We start from the raw sequence: 23,348 nt of genomic DNA, 5'->3' as shown, positions 1-23,348 counted from the left end.
TATAAACTGCACATGAATATACTTGTATTCAATGTGAATACACTGTTATACCATGAGTTTTTACTTCTATATGTAAACAGCATGGAATATACTTGTATTCAATGTGAATACACTGTTATACCATGAGTTTTTACTTCTATATGTAAACAGCATCAAATATACTTGTATTCAATGTGAATACACTGTTATACCATGAGTTTTTACTTCTATATGTAAACTGCATCAAATATACTTGTATTCAATGTGAATACACTGTTATACCATGAGTTTTTACTTCTATATGTAAACTACATAGAATATAGTTGTATTTAATGTGAATACACTGTTATACCATGAGTTTTTACTTCTATATGTAAACATCATGGAATATACTTGTATTCAATGTGAATACACTGTTATTCCATGAGTTTTTACTTCTATATGTAAACAGCATCAAATATACTTGTATTCAATGTGAATACACTGTTATACCATGAGTTTTTACTTCTATATGTAAACTGCATGGAATATACTTGTATTCAATGTGAATACACTGTTATACCATGAGTTTTTACTTCTATATGTAAACAGCATCGAAAATACTTGTGTTCAATGTGAATACACTGTTATACCATGAGTTTTAACTTCTATATGTAAACTGCATGGAATATACTTGTATTCAATGTGAATACACTGTTATACCATTTGTTTTTTTACTTCTATATGTAAACAGCATCAAATATACTTGTATTCAATGTGAATACACTGTTATACCATGAGTTTTAACTTCTATATGTAAACTGCATGGAATATACTTGTATTCAATGTGAATACACTGTTATACCATAAGTTTTTACTTCTATATGTAAACAGCATCAAATATACTTGTATTCAATGTGAATACACTGTTATACCATGAGTTTTTACTTCTATATGTAAACAGCATCAAATATACTTGTATTCAATGTGAATACACTGTTATACCATGAGTTTTTACTTCTATATGTAAACTGCATGGAATATACTTGTATTCAATGTGAATACACTGTTATACCATGAGTTTTTATTCTTCTATATGTAAACAGCATCAAATATACTTGTATTCAATGTGAATACACTGTTATACCATGAGTTTTTACTTCTATATGTAAACAGCATCAAATATACTTGTATTCAATGTGAATACACTGTTATACCATGAGTTTTTACTTCTATATGTAAACTGCATGGAATATACTTGTATTCAATGTGAATACACTGTTATACCATGAGTTTTTACTTCTATATGTATACTGCATCAAATATACTTGTATTCAATGTGAATACACTGTTATACCATGAGTTTTTACTTCTATATGTTAACAGCATCAAATATACTTGTATTCAATGTGAATGCACTGTTATACCATGAGTTTTAACTTCTATATGTAAACAGCATCAAATATACTTGTATTCAATGTGAATACACTGTTATACCATGAGTTTTTACTTCTATATGTAAACTGCATCAAATATACTTGTATTCAATGTGAATACACTGTTATACCATGAGTTTTTACTTCTATATGTAAACTACATAGAATATACTTGTATTCAATGTGAATACACTGTTATACCATGAGTTTTTACTTCTATATGTAAACATCATGGAATATACTTGTATTCAATGTGAATACACTGTTATACCATGAGTTTTTACTTCTATATGTAAACAGCATCAAATATACTTGTATTCAATGTGAATACACTGTTATACCATGAGTTTTTACTTCTATATGTAAACAGCATCAAATATACTTGTATTCAATGTGAATACACTGTTATACCATGAGTTTTAACTTCTATATGTAAACAGCATCAAATATACTTGTATTCAATGTGAATACACTGTTATACCATGAGTTTTTACTTCTATATGTAAACTGCATCAAATATACTTGTATTCAATGTGAATACACTGTTATACCATGAGTTTTTACTTCTATATGTAAACTGCATGGAATATACTTGTATTCAATGTGAATACACTGTTATACCATGAGTTTTTACTTCTATATGTAAACAGCATGGAATATACTTGTATTCAATGTGAATACACTGTTATACCATGAGTTTTTACTTCTATGTGTAAACAGCATCAAATATACTTGTATTCAATGTGAATACACTGTTATACCATGAGTTTTTACTTCTATATGTAAACTGCATCAAATATACTTGTATTCAATGTGAATACACTGTTATACCATGAGTTTTTACTTCTATATGTAAACAGCATCAAATATACTTGTATTCAATGTGAATACACTGTTATACCATGAGTTTTTACTTCTATATGTAAACTGCATGGAATATACTTGTATTCAATGTGAATACACTGTTATACCATGAGTTTTTACTTCTATATGTAAACAGCATCAGAATATACTTGTATTCAATGTGAATACACTGTTATACCATGAGTTTTAATTCTTCTATATGTAAACTGCATGGAATATACTTGTATTCAATGTGAATACACTGTTATACCATGAGTTTTTACTTCTATATGTAAACAGCATCAAATATACTTGTATTCAATGTGAATACACTGTTATACCATGAGTTTTAACTTCTATATGTAAACTGCATGGAATATACTTGTATTCAATGTGAATACACTGTTATACCATGAGTTTTTACTTCTATATGTAAACAGCATCAAATATACTTGTATTCAATGTGAATACACTGTTATACCATGAGTTTTTACTTCTATATGTAAACAGCATCAAATATACTTGTATTCAATGTGAATACACTGTTATACCATGAGTTTTTACTTCTATATGTAAACTGCATGGAATATACTTGTATTCAATGTGAATACACTGTTATACCATGAGTTTTTACTTCTATATGTAAACAGCATCAAATATACTTGTATTCAATGTGAATACACTGTTATACCATGAGTTTTTACTTCTATATGTAAACAGCATCAAATATACTTGTATTCAATGTGAATACACTGTTATACCATGAGTTTTTACTTCTATATGTAAACTGCATGGAATATACTTGTATTCAATGTGAATACACTGTTATACCATGAGTTTTTACTTCTATATGTAAACTGCATCAAATATACTTGTATTCAATGTGAATACACTGTTATACCATGAGTTTTTACTTCTATATGTAAAACAGCATCAAATATACTTGTATTCAATGTGAATACACTGTTATACCATGAGTTTTAACTTCTATATGTAAACAGCATCAAATATACTTGTATTCAATGTGAATACACTGTTATACCATGAGTTTTTACTTCTATATGTAAACTGCATCAAATATACTTGTATTCAATGTGAATACACTGTTATACCATGAGTTTTTACTTCTATATGTAAACTGCATGGAATATACTTGTATTCAATGTGAATACACTGTTATACCATGAGTTTTTACTTCTATATGTAAACTGCATGGAATATACTTGTATTCAATGTGAATACACTGTTATACCATGAGTTTTTACTTCTATATGTAAACAGCATCAAATATACTTGTATTCAATGTGAATACACTGTTATACCATGAGTTTTTACTTCTATATGTAAACTGCATGGAATATACTTGTATTCAATGTGAATACACTGTTATACCATGAGTTTTTACTTCTATATGTAAACTGCATCAAATATACTTGTATTCAATGTGAATACACTGTTATACCATGAGTTTTTACTTCTATATGTAAACTACATAGAATATAGTTGTATTTAATGTGAATACACTGTTATACCATGAGTTTTTACTTCTATATGTAAACATCATGGAATATACTTGTATTCAATGTGAATACACTGTTATACCATGAGTTTTTACTTCTATATGTAAACAGCATCAAATATACTTGTATTCAATGTGAATACACTGTTATACCATGAGTTTTTACTTCTATATGTAAACTGCATGGAATATACTTGTATTCAATGTGAATACACTGTTATACCATGAGTTTTTACTTCTATATGTATACTGCATCAAATATACTTGTATTCAATGTGAATACACTGTTATACCATGAGTTTTTACTTCTATATGTAAACAGCATCAAATATACTTGTATTCAATGTGAATGCACTGTTATACCATGAGTTTTAACTTCTATATGTAAACAGCATCAAATATACTTGTATTCAATGTGAATACACTGTTATACCATGAGTTTTTACTTCTATATGTAAACTGCATCAAATATACTTGTATTCAATGTGAATACACTGTTATACCATGAGTTTTTACTTCTATATGTAAACTGCATGGAATATACTTGTATTCAATGTGAATACACTGTTATACCATGAGTTTTTACTTCTATATGTAAACTGCATGGAATATACTTGTATTCAATGTGAATACACTGTTATACCATGAGTTTTTACTTCTATAGTGTAAACAGCATCAAATATACTTGTATTCAATGTGAATACACTGTTATACCATGAGTTTTTACTTCTATATGTAAACTGCATGGAATATACTTGTATTCAATGTGAATACACTGTTATACCATGAGTTTTTACTTCTATATGTAAACAGCATCAAATATACTTGTATTCAATGTGAGATACACTGTTATACCATGAGTTTTTACTTCTATATGTAAACTGCATGGAATATACTTGTATTCAATGTGAATACACTGTTATACCATGAGTTTTTACTTCTATATGTAAACAGCATCAAATATACTTGTATTCAATGTGAATACACTGTTATACCATGAGTTTTTACTTCTATATGTAAACTGCATGGAATATACTTGTATTCAATGTGAATACACTGTTATACCATGAGTTTTTACTTCTATATGTAAACAGCATCAAAATATACTTGTATTCAATGTGAATACACTGTTATACCATGAGTTTTTACTTCTATATGTAAACTGCATGGAATATACTTGTATTCAATGTGAATACACTGTTATACCATGAGTTTTATACTTCTATATATAAAAACGCATCAAATATACTTGTATTCAATGTGAATACACTGTTATACCATGAGTTTTTACTTCTATATGTAAACAGCATCAAATATACTTGTATTCAATGTGAATACACTGTTATACCATGAGTTTTAACTTCTATATGTAAACTGCATGGAATATACTTGTATTCAATGTGAATACACTGTTATACCATGAGTTTTTACTTCTATATGTAAACTGCATGGAATATACTTGTATTCAATGTGAATACACTGTTATACCATGAGTTTTTACTTCTATATGTAAACAGCATCAAATATACTTGTATTCAATGTGAATACACTGTTATACCATGAGTTTTTACTTCTATATGTAAACAGCATCAAATATACTTGTATTCAATGTGAATACACTGTTATACCATGAGTTTTTACTTCTATATGATAAACTGCATCGAAATATATCTTGTATTCAATGTGAATACACTGTTATACCATGAGTTTTTACTTCTATATGTAAACAGCATCAAATATACTTGTATTCAATGTGAATACACTGTTATACCATGAGTTTTTTACTTCTATATGTAAACAGCATCAGAATATACTTGTATTCAATGTGAATACACTGTTATACCATGAGTTTTTACTTCTTCTATATGTAAACTGCATCAAATATACTTGTATTCAATGTGAATACACTGTTATACCATGAGTTTTTACTTCTATATGTAAACTGCATAGAATAACCTTGTATTCAATGTGAATACACTGTTATACCATGAGTTTTTACTTCTATATGTAAACAGCATGGAATATACTTGTATTCAATGTGAATACACTGTTATACCATGAGTTTTTACTTCTATATGTAAACAGCATCAAATATACTTGTATTCAATGTGAATACACTGTTATACCATGAGTTTTTACTTCTATATGTAAACTGCATGGAATATACTTGTATTCAATGTGAATACACTGTTATACCATGAGTTTTTACTTCTATATGTAAACAGCATCAAAAATACTTGTATTCAATGTGAATACACTGTTATACCATGAGTTTTAACTTCTATATGTAAACTGCATGGAATATACTTGTATTCAATGTGAATACACTGTTATACCATGAGTTTTTACTTCTATATGTAAACAGCATCAAATATACTTGTATTCAATGTGAATACACTGTTATACCATGAGTTTTTACTTCTATATGTAAACTGCATGGAATATACTTGTATTCAATGTGAATACACTGTTATACCATGAGTTTTTACTTCTATATGTAAACAATGCATCAAATATACTTGTATTCAATGTGAATACACTGTTATACCATGAGTTTTTACTTCTATATGTAAACAGCATCAAATATACTTGTATTCAATGTGAATACACTGTTATACCATGAGTTTTTAACTTCTATATGTAAACTGCATGGAATATACTTGTATTCAATGTGAATACACTGTTATACCATGAGTTTTTACTTCTATATGTAAACAGCATCAAATATACTTGTATTCAATGTGAATACACTGTTATACCATGAGTTTTTACTTCTATATGTAAACTAGCATAGAATATACTTGTATTCAATGTGAATACACTGTTATACCATGAGTTTTTACTTCTATATGTAAACTGCATGGAATATACTTGTATTCAATGTGAATACACTGTTATACCATGAGTTTTTACTTCTATATGTAAACAGCATCAAATATACTTGTATTCAATGTGAATACACTGTTATACCATGAGTTTTTACTTCTATATGTAAACTGCATCAAATATACTTGTATTCAATGTGAATACACTGTTATACCATGAGTTTTTACTTCTATATGTAAACAGCATCAAATATACTTGTATTCAATGTGAATACACTGTTATACCATGAGTTTTTACTTCTATATGTAAACTGCATCAAATATACTTGTATTCAATGTGAATACACTGTTATACCATGAGTTTTTACTTCTATATGTAAACAGCATCAAATATACTTGTATTCAATGTGAATACACTGTTATACCATGAGTTTTTACTTCTATATGTAAACTGATCATGGAATATACTTGTATTCAATGTGAATACACTGTTATACCATGAGTTTTTACTTCTATATGTAAACAGCATCAAATATACTTGTATTCAATGTGAATACACTGTTATACCATGAGTTTTTACTTCTATATAAGTAAACTGCATGGAATATACTTGTATTCAATGTGAATACACTGTTATACCATGAGTTTTTACTTCTATATGTAAACAGCATCAAATATACTTGTATTCAATGTGAATACACTGTTATACCATGAGTTTTTACTTCTATATGTAAACTGCATGGAATATACTTGTATTCAATGTGAATACACTGTTATACCATGAGTTTTAACTTCTATATGTAAACAGCATCAAATATACTTGTATTCAATGTGAATACACTGTTATACCATGTTAAGATTTTTACTTCTATATGTAAACTGCATCAAATATACTTGTATTCAATGTGAATACACTGTTATACCATGAGTTTTTACTTCTATATGTAAACTGCATAGAATATACTTGTATTCAATGTGAATACACTGTTATACCATGAGTTTTTACTTCTATATGTAAACTGCATGGAATATACTTGTAATTCAATGTGAATACACTGTTATCCACCATGAGTTTTTACTTCTATATGTAAACAGCATCAAATATACTTGTATTCAATGTGAATACACTGTTATACCATGAGTTTTTACTTCTATATGTAAACTGCATGGAATATACTTGTATTCAATGTGAATACACTGTTATACCATGAGTTTTTACTTCTATATGTAAACAGCATCAAATATACTTGTATTCAATGTGAATACACTGTTATACCATGAGTTTTTACTTCTATATATAAACTGCATGGAATATACTTGTATTCAATGTGAATACACTGTTATACCATGAGTTTTTACTTCTATATGTAAACAGCATGAAATATACTTGTATTCAATGTGAATACACTGTTATACCATGAGTTTTTACTTCTATATGTAAACTGCATGGAATATACTTGTATTCAATGTGAATACACTGTTATACCATGAGTTTTTACTTCTATATGTAAACAGCATCAAATATACTTGTATTCAATGTGAATACACTGTTATACCATGAGTTTTTACTTCTATATGTAAACTGCATGGAATATACTTGTATTCAATGTGAATACACTGTTATACCATGAGTTTTTACTTTCTATATGTAAAACAGCATCAAAAATACTTGTATTCAATGTGAATACACTGTTATACCATGAGTTTTTACTTCTATATGTAAACAGCATCAAATATACTTGTATTCAATGTGAATACACTGTTATACCATGAGTTTTTACTTCTATATGTAAACTGCATGGAATATATCTTGTATTCAATGTGAATACACTGTTATACCATGAGTTTTTACTTCTATATGTAAACAGCATGGAAATATACTTGTATTCAATGTGAATACACTGTTATACCATGAGTTTTTACTTCTATATGTAAACAGCATCAAATATACTTGTATTCAATGTGAATACACTGTTATACCATGAGTTTTTACTTCTATATGTAAACAGCATCGAAATATACTTGTATTCAATGTGAATACACTGTTATACCATGAGTTTTAACTTCTATATGTAAACAGCATGAAATATACTTGTATTCAATGTGAATACACTGTTATACCATGAGTTTTTACTTCTATATGTAAACAGCATCAAATATACTTGTATTCAATGTGAATACACTGTTATACCATGATTTTTTACTTCTATCAAATATATGTGTTATACTGTAAACTGCATGGAATATACTTGTATTCAATGTGAATACACTGTTATACCATGAGTTTTTACTTCTATATGTAAACAGCATCAAATATACTTGTATTCAATGTGAATACACTGTTATACCATGAGTTTTTACTTCTATATGTAAACAGCATCAAATATACTTGTATTCAATGTGAATACACTGTTATACCATGAGTTTTTACTTCTATATGTAAACTGCATGGAATATACTTGTATTCAATGTGAATACACTGTTATACCATGAGTTTTTACTTCTATATGTAAACAGCATCGAAATATACTTGTATTCAATGTGAATACACTGTTATACCATGAGTTTTTACTTCTATATGTAAACAGCATCAAATATACTTGTATTCAATGTGAATACACTGTTATACCATGAGTTTTTACTTCTATATGTAAACTGCATAATATACTTGTATTCAATGTGAATACACTGTTATACCATGAGTTTTTACTTCTATATGTAAACTGCATGGAATATACTTGTATTCAATGTGAATACACTGTTATACCAATGTAACAGTTTTTACTTCTATATGTAAACAGCATCAAATATACTTGTATTCAATGTGAATACACTGTTATACCATAGTTTTTACTTCTATATGTAAACAGCATGAAATATACTTGTATTCAATGTGAATACACTGTTATACCATGAGTTTTTACTTCTATATGTAAACTGCAGCATCAAATATACTTGTATTCAATGTGAATAACTGTTATACCATGAGTTTTTACTTCTAATATACGTAAATACAGAATATACTTGTATTCAATGTGAATACACTGTTATACCATGAGTTTTTACTTCTATATGTAAACGCATCAGGGAATATACTTGTATAATCAATGTGAATACACTGTTATACCATGATAAACAAAGTTTTTACTTCTATATGTAAACTCAGCATCAAATATACTTGTATTCAATGTGAATACACTGTTATACCATGAGTTTTTACTTCTATATTAAATGAAATATACTTTATCATGTAACACAATATCAATATACTTGTATTCAATGTGAATACACTGTTATACCATGAGTTTTTACTTCTATATGTAAACAGCATCAAATATACTTGTATTCAATGTGAATACACTGTTATACCATGAGTGTTTTACTTCTATATGTAAACAGCGCATCAAATATACTTGTATTCAATGTGAATACACTGTTATACCATGAGTTTTTAACTTCTAATATGTAAACTGCATAGAATATACTTGTATTCAATGTGAATACACTGTTATACCATGAGTTTTTACTTCTTTATATGTAAACATCATGGAATATACTTGTATTCAATGTGAATACACTGTTATACCATGAGTTTTTACTTCTATATGTAAACAGCATCAGAATATACTTGTATTCAATGTGAATACACTGTTATACCATGAGTTTTTACTTCTATATGTAAACTGCATGGAATATACTTGTATTCAATGTGAATACACTGTTATACCATGAGTTTTTACTTCTATATGTAAACAGCATCAAATATACTTGTATTCAATGTGAATACACTGTTATACCATGAGTTTTTACTTCTATATGTAAACCATGAATATACTTGTATTCAATGGAATACACTGTTATACCATGAGTTTTTACTTCTATATGTAAACTGCATAAATATACTTGTATTCAATGTGAATACACTTTACACATGAGTTTTTACTTCTATATGTAAACAGCATCAAATATACTTGTATTCAATGTGAATGCACTGTTATACCATGAGTTTTAACTTCTATATGTAAACAGCATCAAATATACTTGTATTCAATGTGAATACACTGTTATACCATGAGTTTTTACTTCTATATGTAAACTGCATCAAATATACTTGTATTCAATGTGAATACACTGTTATACCATGAGTTTTTACTTCTATATGTAAACTACATAGAATATAGTTGTATTTAATGTAAATACACTGTTATACCATGAGTTTTTACTTCTATATGTAAACTGCATGGAATATACTTGTACTCAATGTGAATACACTGTTATTCCATGAGTTTTTACTTCTATATGTGAACAGCATCAAATATACTTGTATTCAATGTGAATACACTGTTATACCATGAGTTTTTACTTCTATATGTAAACTGCATGGAATATACTTGTATTCAATGTGAATACACTGTTATACTATGAGTTTTTACTTCTATATGTAAACAGCATCAAATATACTTGTATTCAATGTGAATACACTGTTATACCATGAGTTTTTACTTCTATATGTAAACTGCATGGAATATACTTGTATTCAATGTGAATGCACTGTTATACCATGAGTTTTTACTTCTATATGTAAACAGCATCAAATATACTTGTATCACAATGTGAATACACTGTTATACCATGAGTTTTTACTTCTATATGTAAACTGCATGGAATATACTTGTATTCAATGTGAATACACTGTTATACCATGAGTTTTTACTTCTATATGTAAACAGTATCGAAAATACTTGTGTTCAATGTGAATACACTGTTATACCATGAGTTTTAACTTCTATATGTAAACTGCATGGAATATACTTGTATTCAATGTGAATACACTGTTATACCATAAGTTTTTACTTCTATATATAAAGAGCATCAAGTATACTTGTATTCAATGTGAATACACTGTTATACCATGAGTTTTTACTTCTATATGTAAACAGCATCAAATATACTTGTATTCAATGTGAATACACTGTTATACCATGAGTTTTTACTTCTATATGAAAACTGCATGGAATATACTTGTATTCAATGTGAATACACTGTTATACCATGAGTTTTTAATTCTATATGTAAACTGCATGGAATATACTTGTATTCAATGTGAATACACTGTTATACCATGAGTTTTTACTTCTATATGTAAACAGCATCAAATATACTTGTATTCAATGTGAATACACTGTTATACCATGAGTTTTTACTTCTATATGGAAACAGCATCAAATATACTTGTATTCAATGTGAATACACTGTTATACCATGAGTTTTTACTTCTATCTGTATACTGCATCAAATATACTTGTATTCAATGTGAATACACTGTTATACCATGAGTTTTTACTTCTATATGTAAACAGCATCAAATATAGTTGTATTCAATGTGAATGCACTGTTATACCATGAGTTTTAACTTTTATATGTAAACAGCATCAAATATACTTGTATTCAATGTGAATACACTGTTATACCATGAGTTTTTACTTCTATATGTAAACTGCATGGAATATACTTGTATTCAATGTGAATACACTGTTATACCATGAGTTTTTACTTCTATATGTATACTGCATCAAATATACTTGTATTCAATGTGAATACACTGTTATACCATTAGTTTTTACTTTTATATGTAAACAGCATCAAATATACTAGTATTCAATGTGAATACACTGTTATACCATGAGTTTTAACTTCTATATGTAAACAGCATCAAATATACTTGTATTTAATGTGAATACACTGTTATACCATGAGTTTTTACTTCTATATGTAAACAGCATCAAATATACTTGTATTCAATGTGAATACACTGTTATACCATGAGTTTTAACTTCTATATGTAAACTGCATGGAATATACTTGTATTTAATGTGAATACACTGTTATACCATGAGTTTTTACTTCTATATGTAAACAGCATCAAATATACTTGTATTCAATGTGAATACACTGTTATACCATGAGTTTTTACTTCTATATGTAAACTGCATCAAATATACTTGTATTCAATGTGAATACAATGTTATACCATGAGTTTTTACTTCTATATGTAAACTACATAGAATATACTTGTATTCAATGTGAATACACTGTTATACCATGAGTTTTTACTTCTATATGTAAACTGCATGGAATATACTTGTATTCAATGTGAATACACTGTTATACCATGAGTTTTTACTTCTATATGTAAACAGCATCAAATATACTTGTATTCAATGTGAATACACTGTTATACCATGAGTTTTATCTTCTATATGTAAACTGCATGGAATATACTTGTATTCAATGTGAATACACTGTTATACCATGAGTTTTTACTTCTATATGTAAACAGCATCAAATATACTTGTATTCAATGTGAATACACTGTTATACCATGAGTTTTAACTTCTATATGTAAACTGCATGGAATATACTTGTATTCAATGTGAATACACTGTTATACCATGAGCTTTTACTTCTATGTGTAAACAGCATCAAATATACCTAAATTGAATGTGAATACACTGTTATACCATGAGTTTTTACTTCTATGTGTAAACTGCATGGAATATACTTGTATTCAATGTGAATACACTGTTATACCATGAGTTTTTACTTCTATATGTAAACAGCATCAAAAATACTTGTATTCAATGTGAATACACTGTTATACCATGAGTTTTTACTTCTATATGTAAACTGCATGGAATATACTTGTATTCAATGTGAATACACTGTTATACCATGAGTTTTTACTTCTATATGTAAACAGCATCAAATATACTTGTATTTAATGTGAATACACTGTTATACCATGAGTTTTTACTTCTATATGTAAACTGCATGGAATATACTTGTATTCAATGTGAATACACTGTTATACCATGAGTTTTTACTTCTATATGTATACTGCATCAAATATACTTGTATTCAATGTGAATACACTGTTATACCATTAGTTTTTACTTTTATATGTAAACAGCATCAAATATACTAGTATTCAATGTGAATACACTGTTATACCATGAGTTTTAACTTCTATATGTAAACAGCATCAAATATACTTGTATTCAATGTGAATACACTGTTATACCATGAGTTTTTACTTCTATATGTAAACAGCATCAAATATACTTGTATTCAATATGAATACACTGTTATACCATGAGTTTTATCTTCTATATGTAAACTGCATGGAATATACTTGTATTCAATGTGAATACACTGTTATACCATGAGTTTTAACTTCTATATGTAAACTGCATGGAATATACTTGTATTTAATGTGAATACACTGTTATACCATGAGTTTTTACTTCTATATGTAAACTGCATGGAATATACTTGTATTCAATGTGAATACACTGTTATATAATAAGTTTTTACTTCTATATGTAAACAGCATCAAATATACTTGTATTCAATGTGAATACACTGTTATACCATGAGTTTTTACTTCTATATGTAAACAGCATCAAATATACTTGTATTCAATGTGAATACACTGTTATACCATGAGTTTTAACTTCTATATGTAAACTGCATGGAATATACTTGTATTCAATGTGAATACACTGTTTCGGGCTATTATTTTGTTTGGGCGGAATGCTCGTATTTAATTGAATAGACCGGAACGGGAAGTGGAAATTCACAGTTTTTATTTCCGAGTTTGCCACGAATTAGATTGAGATGTGTACACAAATTCACTCCTAATTAAGGAACCGGTTGCCAGCCGGCCCGTATCGAATCGCAGCAGAAAGACACAAAGATTTAAGTTTAACTACAATCTGATACAACACACCACAGAGTTTCAAAGGTGTTTTGGGGTGCATCTCACAATTAAGAGTGTCGCAATTTCAGAAAAAAAGGGTATGAGGAGAAGGCGGGAGGGAAAAAGATAATGAAAGATGCGTTGCCAAATTAGCTGTCTCGCTCATTGCCGGCCCTGTTTCCGACTTCGGAAACATCTGGTTGATGTTCTTCTAAGAGACAAAGCTTGTGAACCGACCGGGAGTAGTAATGAGTGGTGATTTTTGGATCGGGCGATCCATCCGGAAGTTTCTTGCGGCTGGGAGACGAGCGGACAACTTTGACGTCTGCGGAGCGGACGACACCATCTGGCCCGGTGGTTACGGCGGTGACTCGAACAATAGGCCAGGTTCCTCTTGGAGAATTTGGTGTAACAACAATCACTAAATCGTTGACGGCGATGTTGCGTCTGTGACGAAGCCATTTGCGACGTTCGATTAGATTAGGGATATACTCACGAAGCCAACGATTCCAGAAGTGAGTGATCATTTCTTGGGCTTGTTGATAGCGTTTACGGCTGGATGGCTTGGAATCGGAAGAGGAGTCCAGATGACAGCCGGGATGAGCTCGGAGAAGAAGGAAGTGATTCGGAGTCAAAGCTTCGAGGTCATCTGGATCAACGCTGACGTGAGTTAGCGGCCGAGAATTCAAAAGAGCCTCAGCTCCTACAAGTGCGGTCAAAAGGACGTCTTCGGTCACCGATCTTTCATTTAGAATGCCTCGAAGGGCAGATTTTGCTGATTTTATTAAACGCTCCCATGAGCCGCCAAAGTGAGGTGCGACAGGGGGGCTGAATCTCCATTCCACGGGATGATTTTTTAGTTGTTCAATCTTCTTGACCAGTTGTTCCTTGTTCCATCGCGAGAGGGCACGGTTGATTTCTTGCTCGCCGGATACCAGATTTGTCCCATTGTCGCTGTAGCAAAGTTGAGGAAGCCCGCGACGATCGACGAATCGAGAGAAGGCGTTGATAAATGAGTCCATGTCAAGCGAATCAGCCAACTCCAAATGGACAGCACGACAGTCGAGACAGGTGAACATTACACCATAGCGTTTGAAAGATCTTCTCAGCAGCACAACGTAGAGTGGACCGAAGAAGTCGATTCCGACGTTGGTAAAAGGCGGAAGATGAGTTTTGATTCGACTGGCGGGAAGTGGACCCATCAGAGGCGTCTCTGGTTGACTCTTACGTTGCTTGCATGTGAAACAATTCCGGATGACTCGATTGATCGATGTTCTCGGATGGAGGACATGGTATTGAGCACGGAGAGCATGGAGGGTTGAATCTGAAGAAGAGTGAAGATTAAGTTTGTGTATGTCAGTGATTACCATAGTTGACAATTGGCTCTCGTGTGACAACACAATTGGATGCTTCGTGTCTTGAGGAAGAGAAGAATGTTGGAGCCTTCCGCCAACGCGGATGATTCCGTACGGATCCAAGAAAGGTGTCAGTGTTGCCAGCGGGGAAGCGGTTGACACTGGTAGCTTTTTCGTCAAGGATCTCATCTCTTCATCGAAAAAATGTCTTTGGTCGACACGGATAATAAAACGAAGGGCTTCGCGGAGTTCAGGAGCTTTTAAGAATGGAGATAGGAGACGATTTTGTGGATCAATGTGACGATTATTTACAAAACGAAGCAACCAGGCTACCGAGCGCTTCACTTTGTGTAGATTAGAAGAATTTTGTATGAGTTTGAACAGAGGATGATCTTGTTTAACCTGGATGTGTCCAACACATTTGGATGGTGAAACCTCTGGGTCTTCTGGTGATGGCTCTTTGATTACACCAGTTGTAGGCCATGAGTTTTGCGAAAGAGACAGGAAATCGGGACCTCTAAACCATCGGTGTTGAGCTGTTAAATGGGTTGCTGGAATACCACGAGAGCAGTCATCCGCTGGATTGAGTTCGCCTGGTATATGCCGCCACTGTGAAGGGGCGCTGCTGTCGAGTATTTCGGTGATCCTGTGTCCAACAAATGCGTGATATCTGCACGACTTTGAATGTATCCACTGGAGCACAGTTTGAGAATCACACCAGAAAAAGGTATTCGAAGCAATGGGACCCAGTTCTTTAAGAGCAGACTCACACAGCCGGACGCCGAGCACGGCACCTTGCAACTCCAAACGGGGAATGGAGAGTTGACGAAGTGGCACGACTCTAGCTTTAGCAAGAACAAGATTGAGACGGAATTTTCCGGATGGGTATTCGGCGCGTAGATAAACACATGCACCGAAGCCAAGTTCCGATGCGTCTGAACACACATGGATTTCGTACATGATGGGTTTCTCCATGGATCGAAAACAGCGAGGAATCTTGATTTGAACGATGGATTGGAGCTCGTTCGCCCAAGAAGTCCAAATGGCTGTGAGTGTGGGAGGCAAAGGATCGTCCCAGTCAGCACCGGATCGCCAGATGTCCTGGAGTAGTATTTTAGCCGTCATCACGACAGGAGCAAGAAAGCCAAGGGGGTCGAAAACAGACGCAACTTCTTGCAACACCTGACGTTTAGTTTTGGCTTGAGTTTTGACGCGGGACTTAAAGGTGAATGAGTCCTGTTGACAATCCCACAGCAAACCAAGAGTTCGCTCAATTGGGAGTTTGTCCGCGTCCAGGTCGAGTGAGCGCGATAGATCTGATTGGTCGACGCTTGCTAGGATTGATCTGGAAGATGACAGCCATTGGACCATGTTGAAACCGCCGAGCTTTAACAAGGCCGAAACGTCCCGAATTTTACTGATCGCCTCTTGCTCGGTTTCTGTCGAATCTAAATAATTGTCAACATAAATATTATTTAGAACGGCATCGGCTACGTGAGGAAACTGGTTGCCGAAATCTTCCACTGTTTTTCTAAGTGCATAGATACAGCTTGTTGGTGATGACACAGCACCGAAGACGTGGACTTTCATCTGGTATTCTTTAGGTTCACTGGCATCACCGGATTCGTTCCACAAAAATCGGAGAAGAGATTGCTGATGTTGTGGGACGAGGACTTGGTGATACATCTTCTCAATATCGCCAGAAATTGGATATGGATATTGACGAAAACGCAGAAGTACTCCATTGAGGCAGGTCAATAAATCGGGGCCTTTGTAGAGTTGTTCGTTAAGCGACGTCCCTTTGTGTGGAGCCGAAGGATTGAAGACGACCCGCACCTTTCCAGGTTTGTTTGGAGTTGTGACACCATGATGAGGCAGATACCAAATGGAGCCATTGACGGAGGCGCTTTCATTGTCTACTTGTTTGGCGTGATCGAGAGCGATATATTCATTGAGCACCTGCGAATACCTTTCGGCAAATGCTGCATCACGAGTAAAACGTTTAATCAAAGCACGGTACTGACGAAGGGCTACTTCTCTGTTATTCGGAAGGTTGATGGAAGGATTCCGAAGCATTAAACAAACTTCATATCGATCTCCATTGTGACGCGTCGTTCTTTCTAAAATCTTTAGTGCCATTTTGTCGTCTTGTGTCATCGGCAGATGGATAGAAGGACGCGTGCCAAAGGATTCGGTCAGCCAGAATTGGGTGACGAGATCATAGAGACGATACTCAAGTTGTTGGTTGTTGCCAGAAATAGAGTTGATGTGAACTGATGGATGTACAGCTGAGGTCGGAACCGGACCGGTTATACACCAACCGAAATGTGTTTTTATTCCATCCGGGGGCTTCAACTCCGTCAGCTGGATAGCGGGTGTCGAGAACGTCATGAACGCGGAGGATGTTTCTTCCCAACAGAACGCCAATCTCGGAAGAATCGATCTCGATGGGTTGAATGTCCGCGAGATGAGACCAAAGGTGCTTGGACGTTTCCCAATTTAGATTAGCGTGATATGATTGTACTCGCTGGACGGCATAGGCGCTTTTAACTTCAAAGGCGCGACCAGATTCAGGCGACTCGATGTAAAAGGACACTAACCTTACTATCTCCTTCGGATCATCTCCTCGATACGTGGATAGTGGAGATGGCATAAGAGGCCCTTGGAGTCCTAATCTCTTTGACAGCGAGTTGCGGATTAAGGACGTTTGACTTCCTTCATCGAGGAGGCCGACGGATTGAATGCGGACTCCATTGACTTCGATGATCACTGGAACAACCAGTAATAAGGTAGTTGTGTCGTCATCAACTGCATGCGCACCAATGGCCTTTTTACAGTTGAGTGTTGATGAAGCAGAATCGCTAGTCTTGTCATTGTTGTTGTTTTCCTGGAAGGAAACAGTTAGTTTCAGAAAAAAAGGGTATGAGGAGAAGGCGGGAGGGAAAAAGATAATGAAAGATGCGTTGCCAAATTAGCTGTCTCGCTCATACACTGTTATACCATGAGTTTTTACTTCTATATGTAAACTGCATGGAATATACTTGTATTCAATATGAATACACTGTTATACCATGAGTTTTTACTTCTATATGTATACTGCATCAAATATACTTGTATTCAATGTGAATACACTGTTATACCATGAGTTTTTACTTCTATATGAAAACAGCATCAAATATACTTGTATTCACTGTGAATACACTGTTATACCATGAGTTTTTACTTCTATATGTAAACAGCATCAAATATACTTGTATTCAATGTGAATACACTGTTATACCATGAGTTTTTACTTCTATATGTATACTGCATCAAAAATACTTGTATTCAATGTGAATACACTGTTATACAATGAGTTTTTACTTCTATATGTAAACAGCATCAAATATACTTGTATTCAATGTGAATACACTGTTATACCATGAGTTTTAACTTCTATATGTAAACTGCATGGAATATACTTGTATTCAATGTGAATACACTGTTATACCATGTGTTTTAACTTCTATATGTAAACTGCATGGAATATACTTGTATTCAATGTGAATACACTGTTATAGCATGAGTTTTCACTTCTATATGTAAACTGCATGGAATATACTTGTATTCAATGTGAATACACTGTTATACCATGAGTTTTTACTTCTATATGTAAACTGCATGGAATATACTTGTATTCAATGTGAATACACTGTTATACCATGAGTTTTTACTTCTATATAGTAAACTGCATAGAATATACTTGTATTCAATGTGAATACACTGTTATACGATGAGTTTTTACTATTATATGTAAACAGCATCAAATATACTTGTATTCAATGTGAATACACTGTTATACCATGAGTTTTTACTTCTATATGTAAACTGCATGGAATATACTTGTATTCAATGTGAATACACTGTTATACCATGAGTTTTTACTTCTATATTTAAACTGCATGGAATATACTTGTATTCAATGTGAATACACTGTTATACCATGAGTTTTTACTTCTATATGTATACTGCATCAAATGTACTTGTATTCAATGTGAATACACTGTTATACCATGAGTTTTTACTTCTATGTGTAAACAGCATCAAATATACTTGTATTCAATGTGAATACACTTTTATACCATGAGTTTTAACTTCTATATGTAAACTGCATGATATATACTTGTATTCAATGTGAATACACTGTTATACCATGAGTTTTTACTTCTATATGTTAACTGCATGGAATATACTTGTATTCAATGTGAATACACTGTTATACCATGAGTTTTTACTTCTTTATGTAAACAGCATCAAATATACTTGTATTCAATGTGAATACACTGTTATACCATGAGTTTTAACTTCTATATGTAAACAGCATAAAATATACTTGTTTTCAATGTGAATACACTGTTATACCATGAGTTTTTACTTCTATATGTAAACTGCATAGAATATACTTGTATTCAATGTGAATACACTGTTATACCATGAGTTTTTACTTCTATATGTAAACTGCATGGAATATACTTGTATTCAATGTGAATACACTGTTATACCATGAGTTTTAACTTTTATATGTAAACAGCATCAAATATACTTGTATTCAATGTGAATACACTGTTATAGCATGAGTTTTTACTTCTATATGTAAACGGCATGGAATATACTTGTATTCAATGTGAATACACTGTTATACCATGAGTTTTTACTTCTTTATGTAAACTGCATGGAATATACTTGTATTCAATGTGAATACACTGTTATACCATGAGTTTTTACTTCTATATGTAAAAAGCATCAAATATACTTGTATTCAATGTGAATACTCTGTTATACCATGAGTTTTTACTTCTATATGTAAACTGCATGGAATATACTTGTATTCAATGTGAATACACTGTTATACCATGAGTTTTTACTTCTATATGTAAACTGCATAGAATATACTTGTATTCAATGTGAATACACTGTTATAGCATGAGTTTTTACTTCTATATGTAAACTGCATGGAATATACTTGTATTCAATGTGAATACACTGTTATACCATGAGTTTTTACTTCTATATGTATACTGCATCAAATATACTTGTATTCAATGTGAATACACTGTTATACAATGAGTTTTTACTTCTATATGTAAACAGCATCAAATATACTTGTATTCAATGTGAATACACTGTTATACCATGAGTTTTAACTTCTATATGTAAACTGCATGGAATATACTTGTATTCAATGTGAATACACTGTTATACCATGAGTTTTTTAACTTCTATATGTAAACTGCATGGAATATACTTGTATTCAATGTGAATACACTGTTATAGCATGAGTTTTCACTTCTATATGTAAACTGCATGGAATATACTTGTATTCAATGTGAATACACTGTTATACCATGAGTTTTTATTTCTATATGTAAACTGCATGGAATATACTTGTATTCAATGTGAATACACTGTTATACCATGAGTTTTTACTTCTATATGTAAACTGCATAGAATATACTTGTATTCAATGTGAATACACTGTTATACCATGAGTTTTTACTACTATATGTAAACAGCATCAAATATACTTGTATTCAATGTGTATACACTGTTATACCATGAGTTTTTACTTCTATATGTAAACTGCATGGAATATACTTGTATTCAATGTGAATACACTGTTATACCATGAGTTTTTACTTCTATATGTAAACTGCATGGAATATACTTGTATTCAATGTGAATACACTGTTATACCATGAGTTTTTACTTCTATATGTAAACAGCATCAAATATACTTGTATTCAATGTGAATACACTGTTATACCATGAGTTTTATCTTCTATATGTAAACAGCATCAAATATACTTGTATTCAATGTGAATACACTGTTATACCATGAGTTTTTACTTCTATATGTAAACTGCATGGAATATACTTGTATTCAATGTGAATACACTGTTATACCATGAGTTTTTACTTCTATATGTAAACAGCATCAAATATACTTGTATTCACTGTGAATACACTGTTATACCATGAGTTTTAACTTCTATATGTAAACAGCATCAAATATACTTGTATTCAATGTGAATACACTGTTATACCATGAGTTTTTACTTCTATATGTAAACTGCATGGAATATACTTCTATTCAATGTGAATACACTGTTATACCATGAGTTTTTACTTCTATATGTAAACTGCATGGAATATACTTGTATTCAATGTGAATACACTGTTATACCATGAGTTTTTACTTCTATATGTATACTGCATCAAATATACTTGTATTCAATGTGAATACAATGTTATACCATGAGTTTTTACTTCTATATGTAAACAGCATCAAATATACTTGTATTCAATGTGAATACACTGTTATACCATTAGTTTTACCTTCTATATGTAAACTGCATGGAATATACTTGTATTCAATGTGAATACACTGTTATACCATGAGTTTTTACTTCTATATGTAAACTGCATGGAATATACTTGTATTCAATGTGAATACACTGTTATACCATGAGTTTTTACTTCCATATGTAAACTGCATGGAATATACTGGTATTCAATGTGAATACACTGTTATACCATGAGTTTTAACTTCTATATGTAAACAGCATCAAATATACTTGTTTTCAATGTGAATACACTGTTATACCATGAGTTTTTACTTCTATATGTAAACTGCATAGAATATACTTGTATTCAATGTGAATACACTTTTATACCATGAGTTTTTACTTCTATATGTAAACTGCATGGAATATACTTGTATTCAATGTGAATACACTGTTATACCATGAGTTTTTACTTCTATATGTAAACTGCATAGAATATACTTGTATTCAATGTGAATACACTGTTATAGCATGAGTTTTTACTTCTATATGTAAACTGCATGGAATATACTTGTATTCAATCTGAATACACTGTTATACCATGAGTTTTTACTTCTATATGTATACTGCATCAAAAATACTTGTATTCAATGTGAATACACTGTTATACAATGAGTTTTTACTTCTATATGTAAACAGCATCAAATATACTTGTATTCAATGTGAATACACTGTTATACCATGAGTTTTAACTTCTATATGTAAACTGCATGGAATATACTTGTATTCAATGTGAATACACTGTTATACCATGTGTTTTAACTTCTATATGTAAACTGCATGGAATATACTTGTATTCAATGTGAATACACTGTTATAGCATGAGTTTTCACTTCTATATGTAAACTGCATGGAATATACTTGTATTCAATGTGAATACACTGTTATACCATGACTTTTTATTTCTATATGTAAACTGCATGGAATATACTTGTATTCAATGTGAATACACTGTTATACCATGAGTTTTTACTTCTATATGTAAACTGCATAGAATATACTTGTATTCAATGTGAATACACTGTTATACGATGAGTTTTTACTATTATATGTAAACAGCATCAAATATACTTGTATTCAATGTGAATACACTGTTATACCATGAGTTTTTACTTCTATATGTAAACTGCATGGAATATACTTGTATTCAATGTGAATACACTGTTATACCATGAGTTTTTACTTCTATATTTAAACTGCATGGAATATACTTGTATTCAATGTGAATACACTGTTATACCATGAGTTTTTACTTCTATATGTATACTGC

General features: G+C 31.4%; 1 protein-coding gene across 1 annotated transcript; it reads right to left on the bottom strand.

Moving 5' to 3' along the window:
• Positions 1–14,489: 14,489 nt before the first annotated feature.
• LOC123469152 lies at positions 14,490–17,834 on the bottom strand. Its single transcript, XM_045168103.1, is given in 3 exon segments — positions 14,490–16,341; positions 16,412–16,445; positions 16,448–17,834. Coding segments are annotated over 3 exon segments (3,273 nt in total).
• Between the last annotated feature and the right edge of the window lie 5,514 nt (positions 17,835–23,348).

This window comes from Daphnia magna, unplaced genomic scaffold (assembly GCF_020631705.1).
Source record: "Daphnia magna isolate NIES unplaced genomic scaffold, ASM2063170v1.1 Dm_contigs520, whole genome shotgun sequence".
NCBI lineage: Eukaryota > Metazoa > Arthropoda > Branchiopoda > Diplostraca > Daphniidae > Daphnia > Daphnia magna.
Note: the sequence above shows the minus strand (reverse complement) of the source record. Positions and strands in the feature narration are given on the sequence as shown.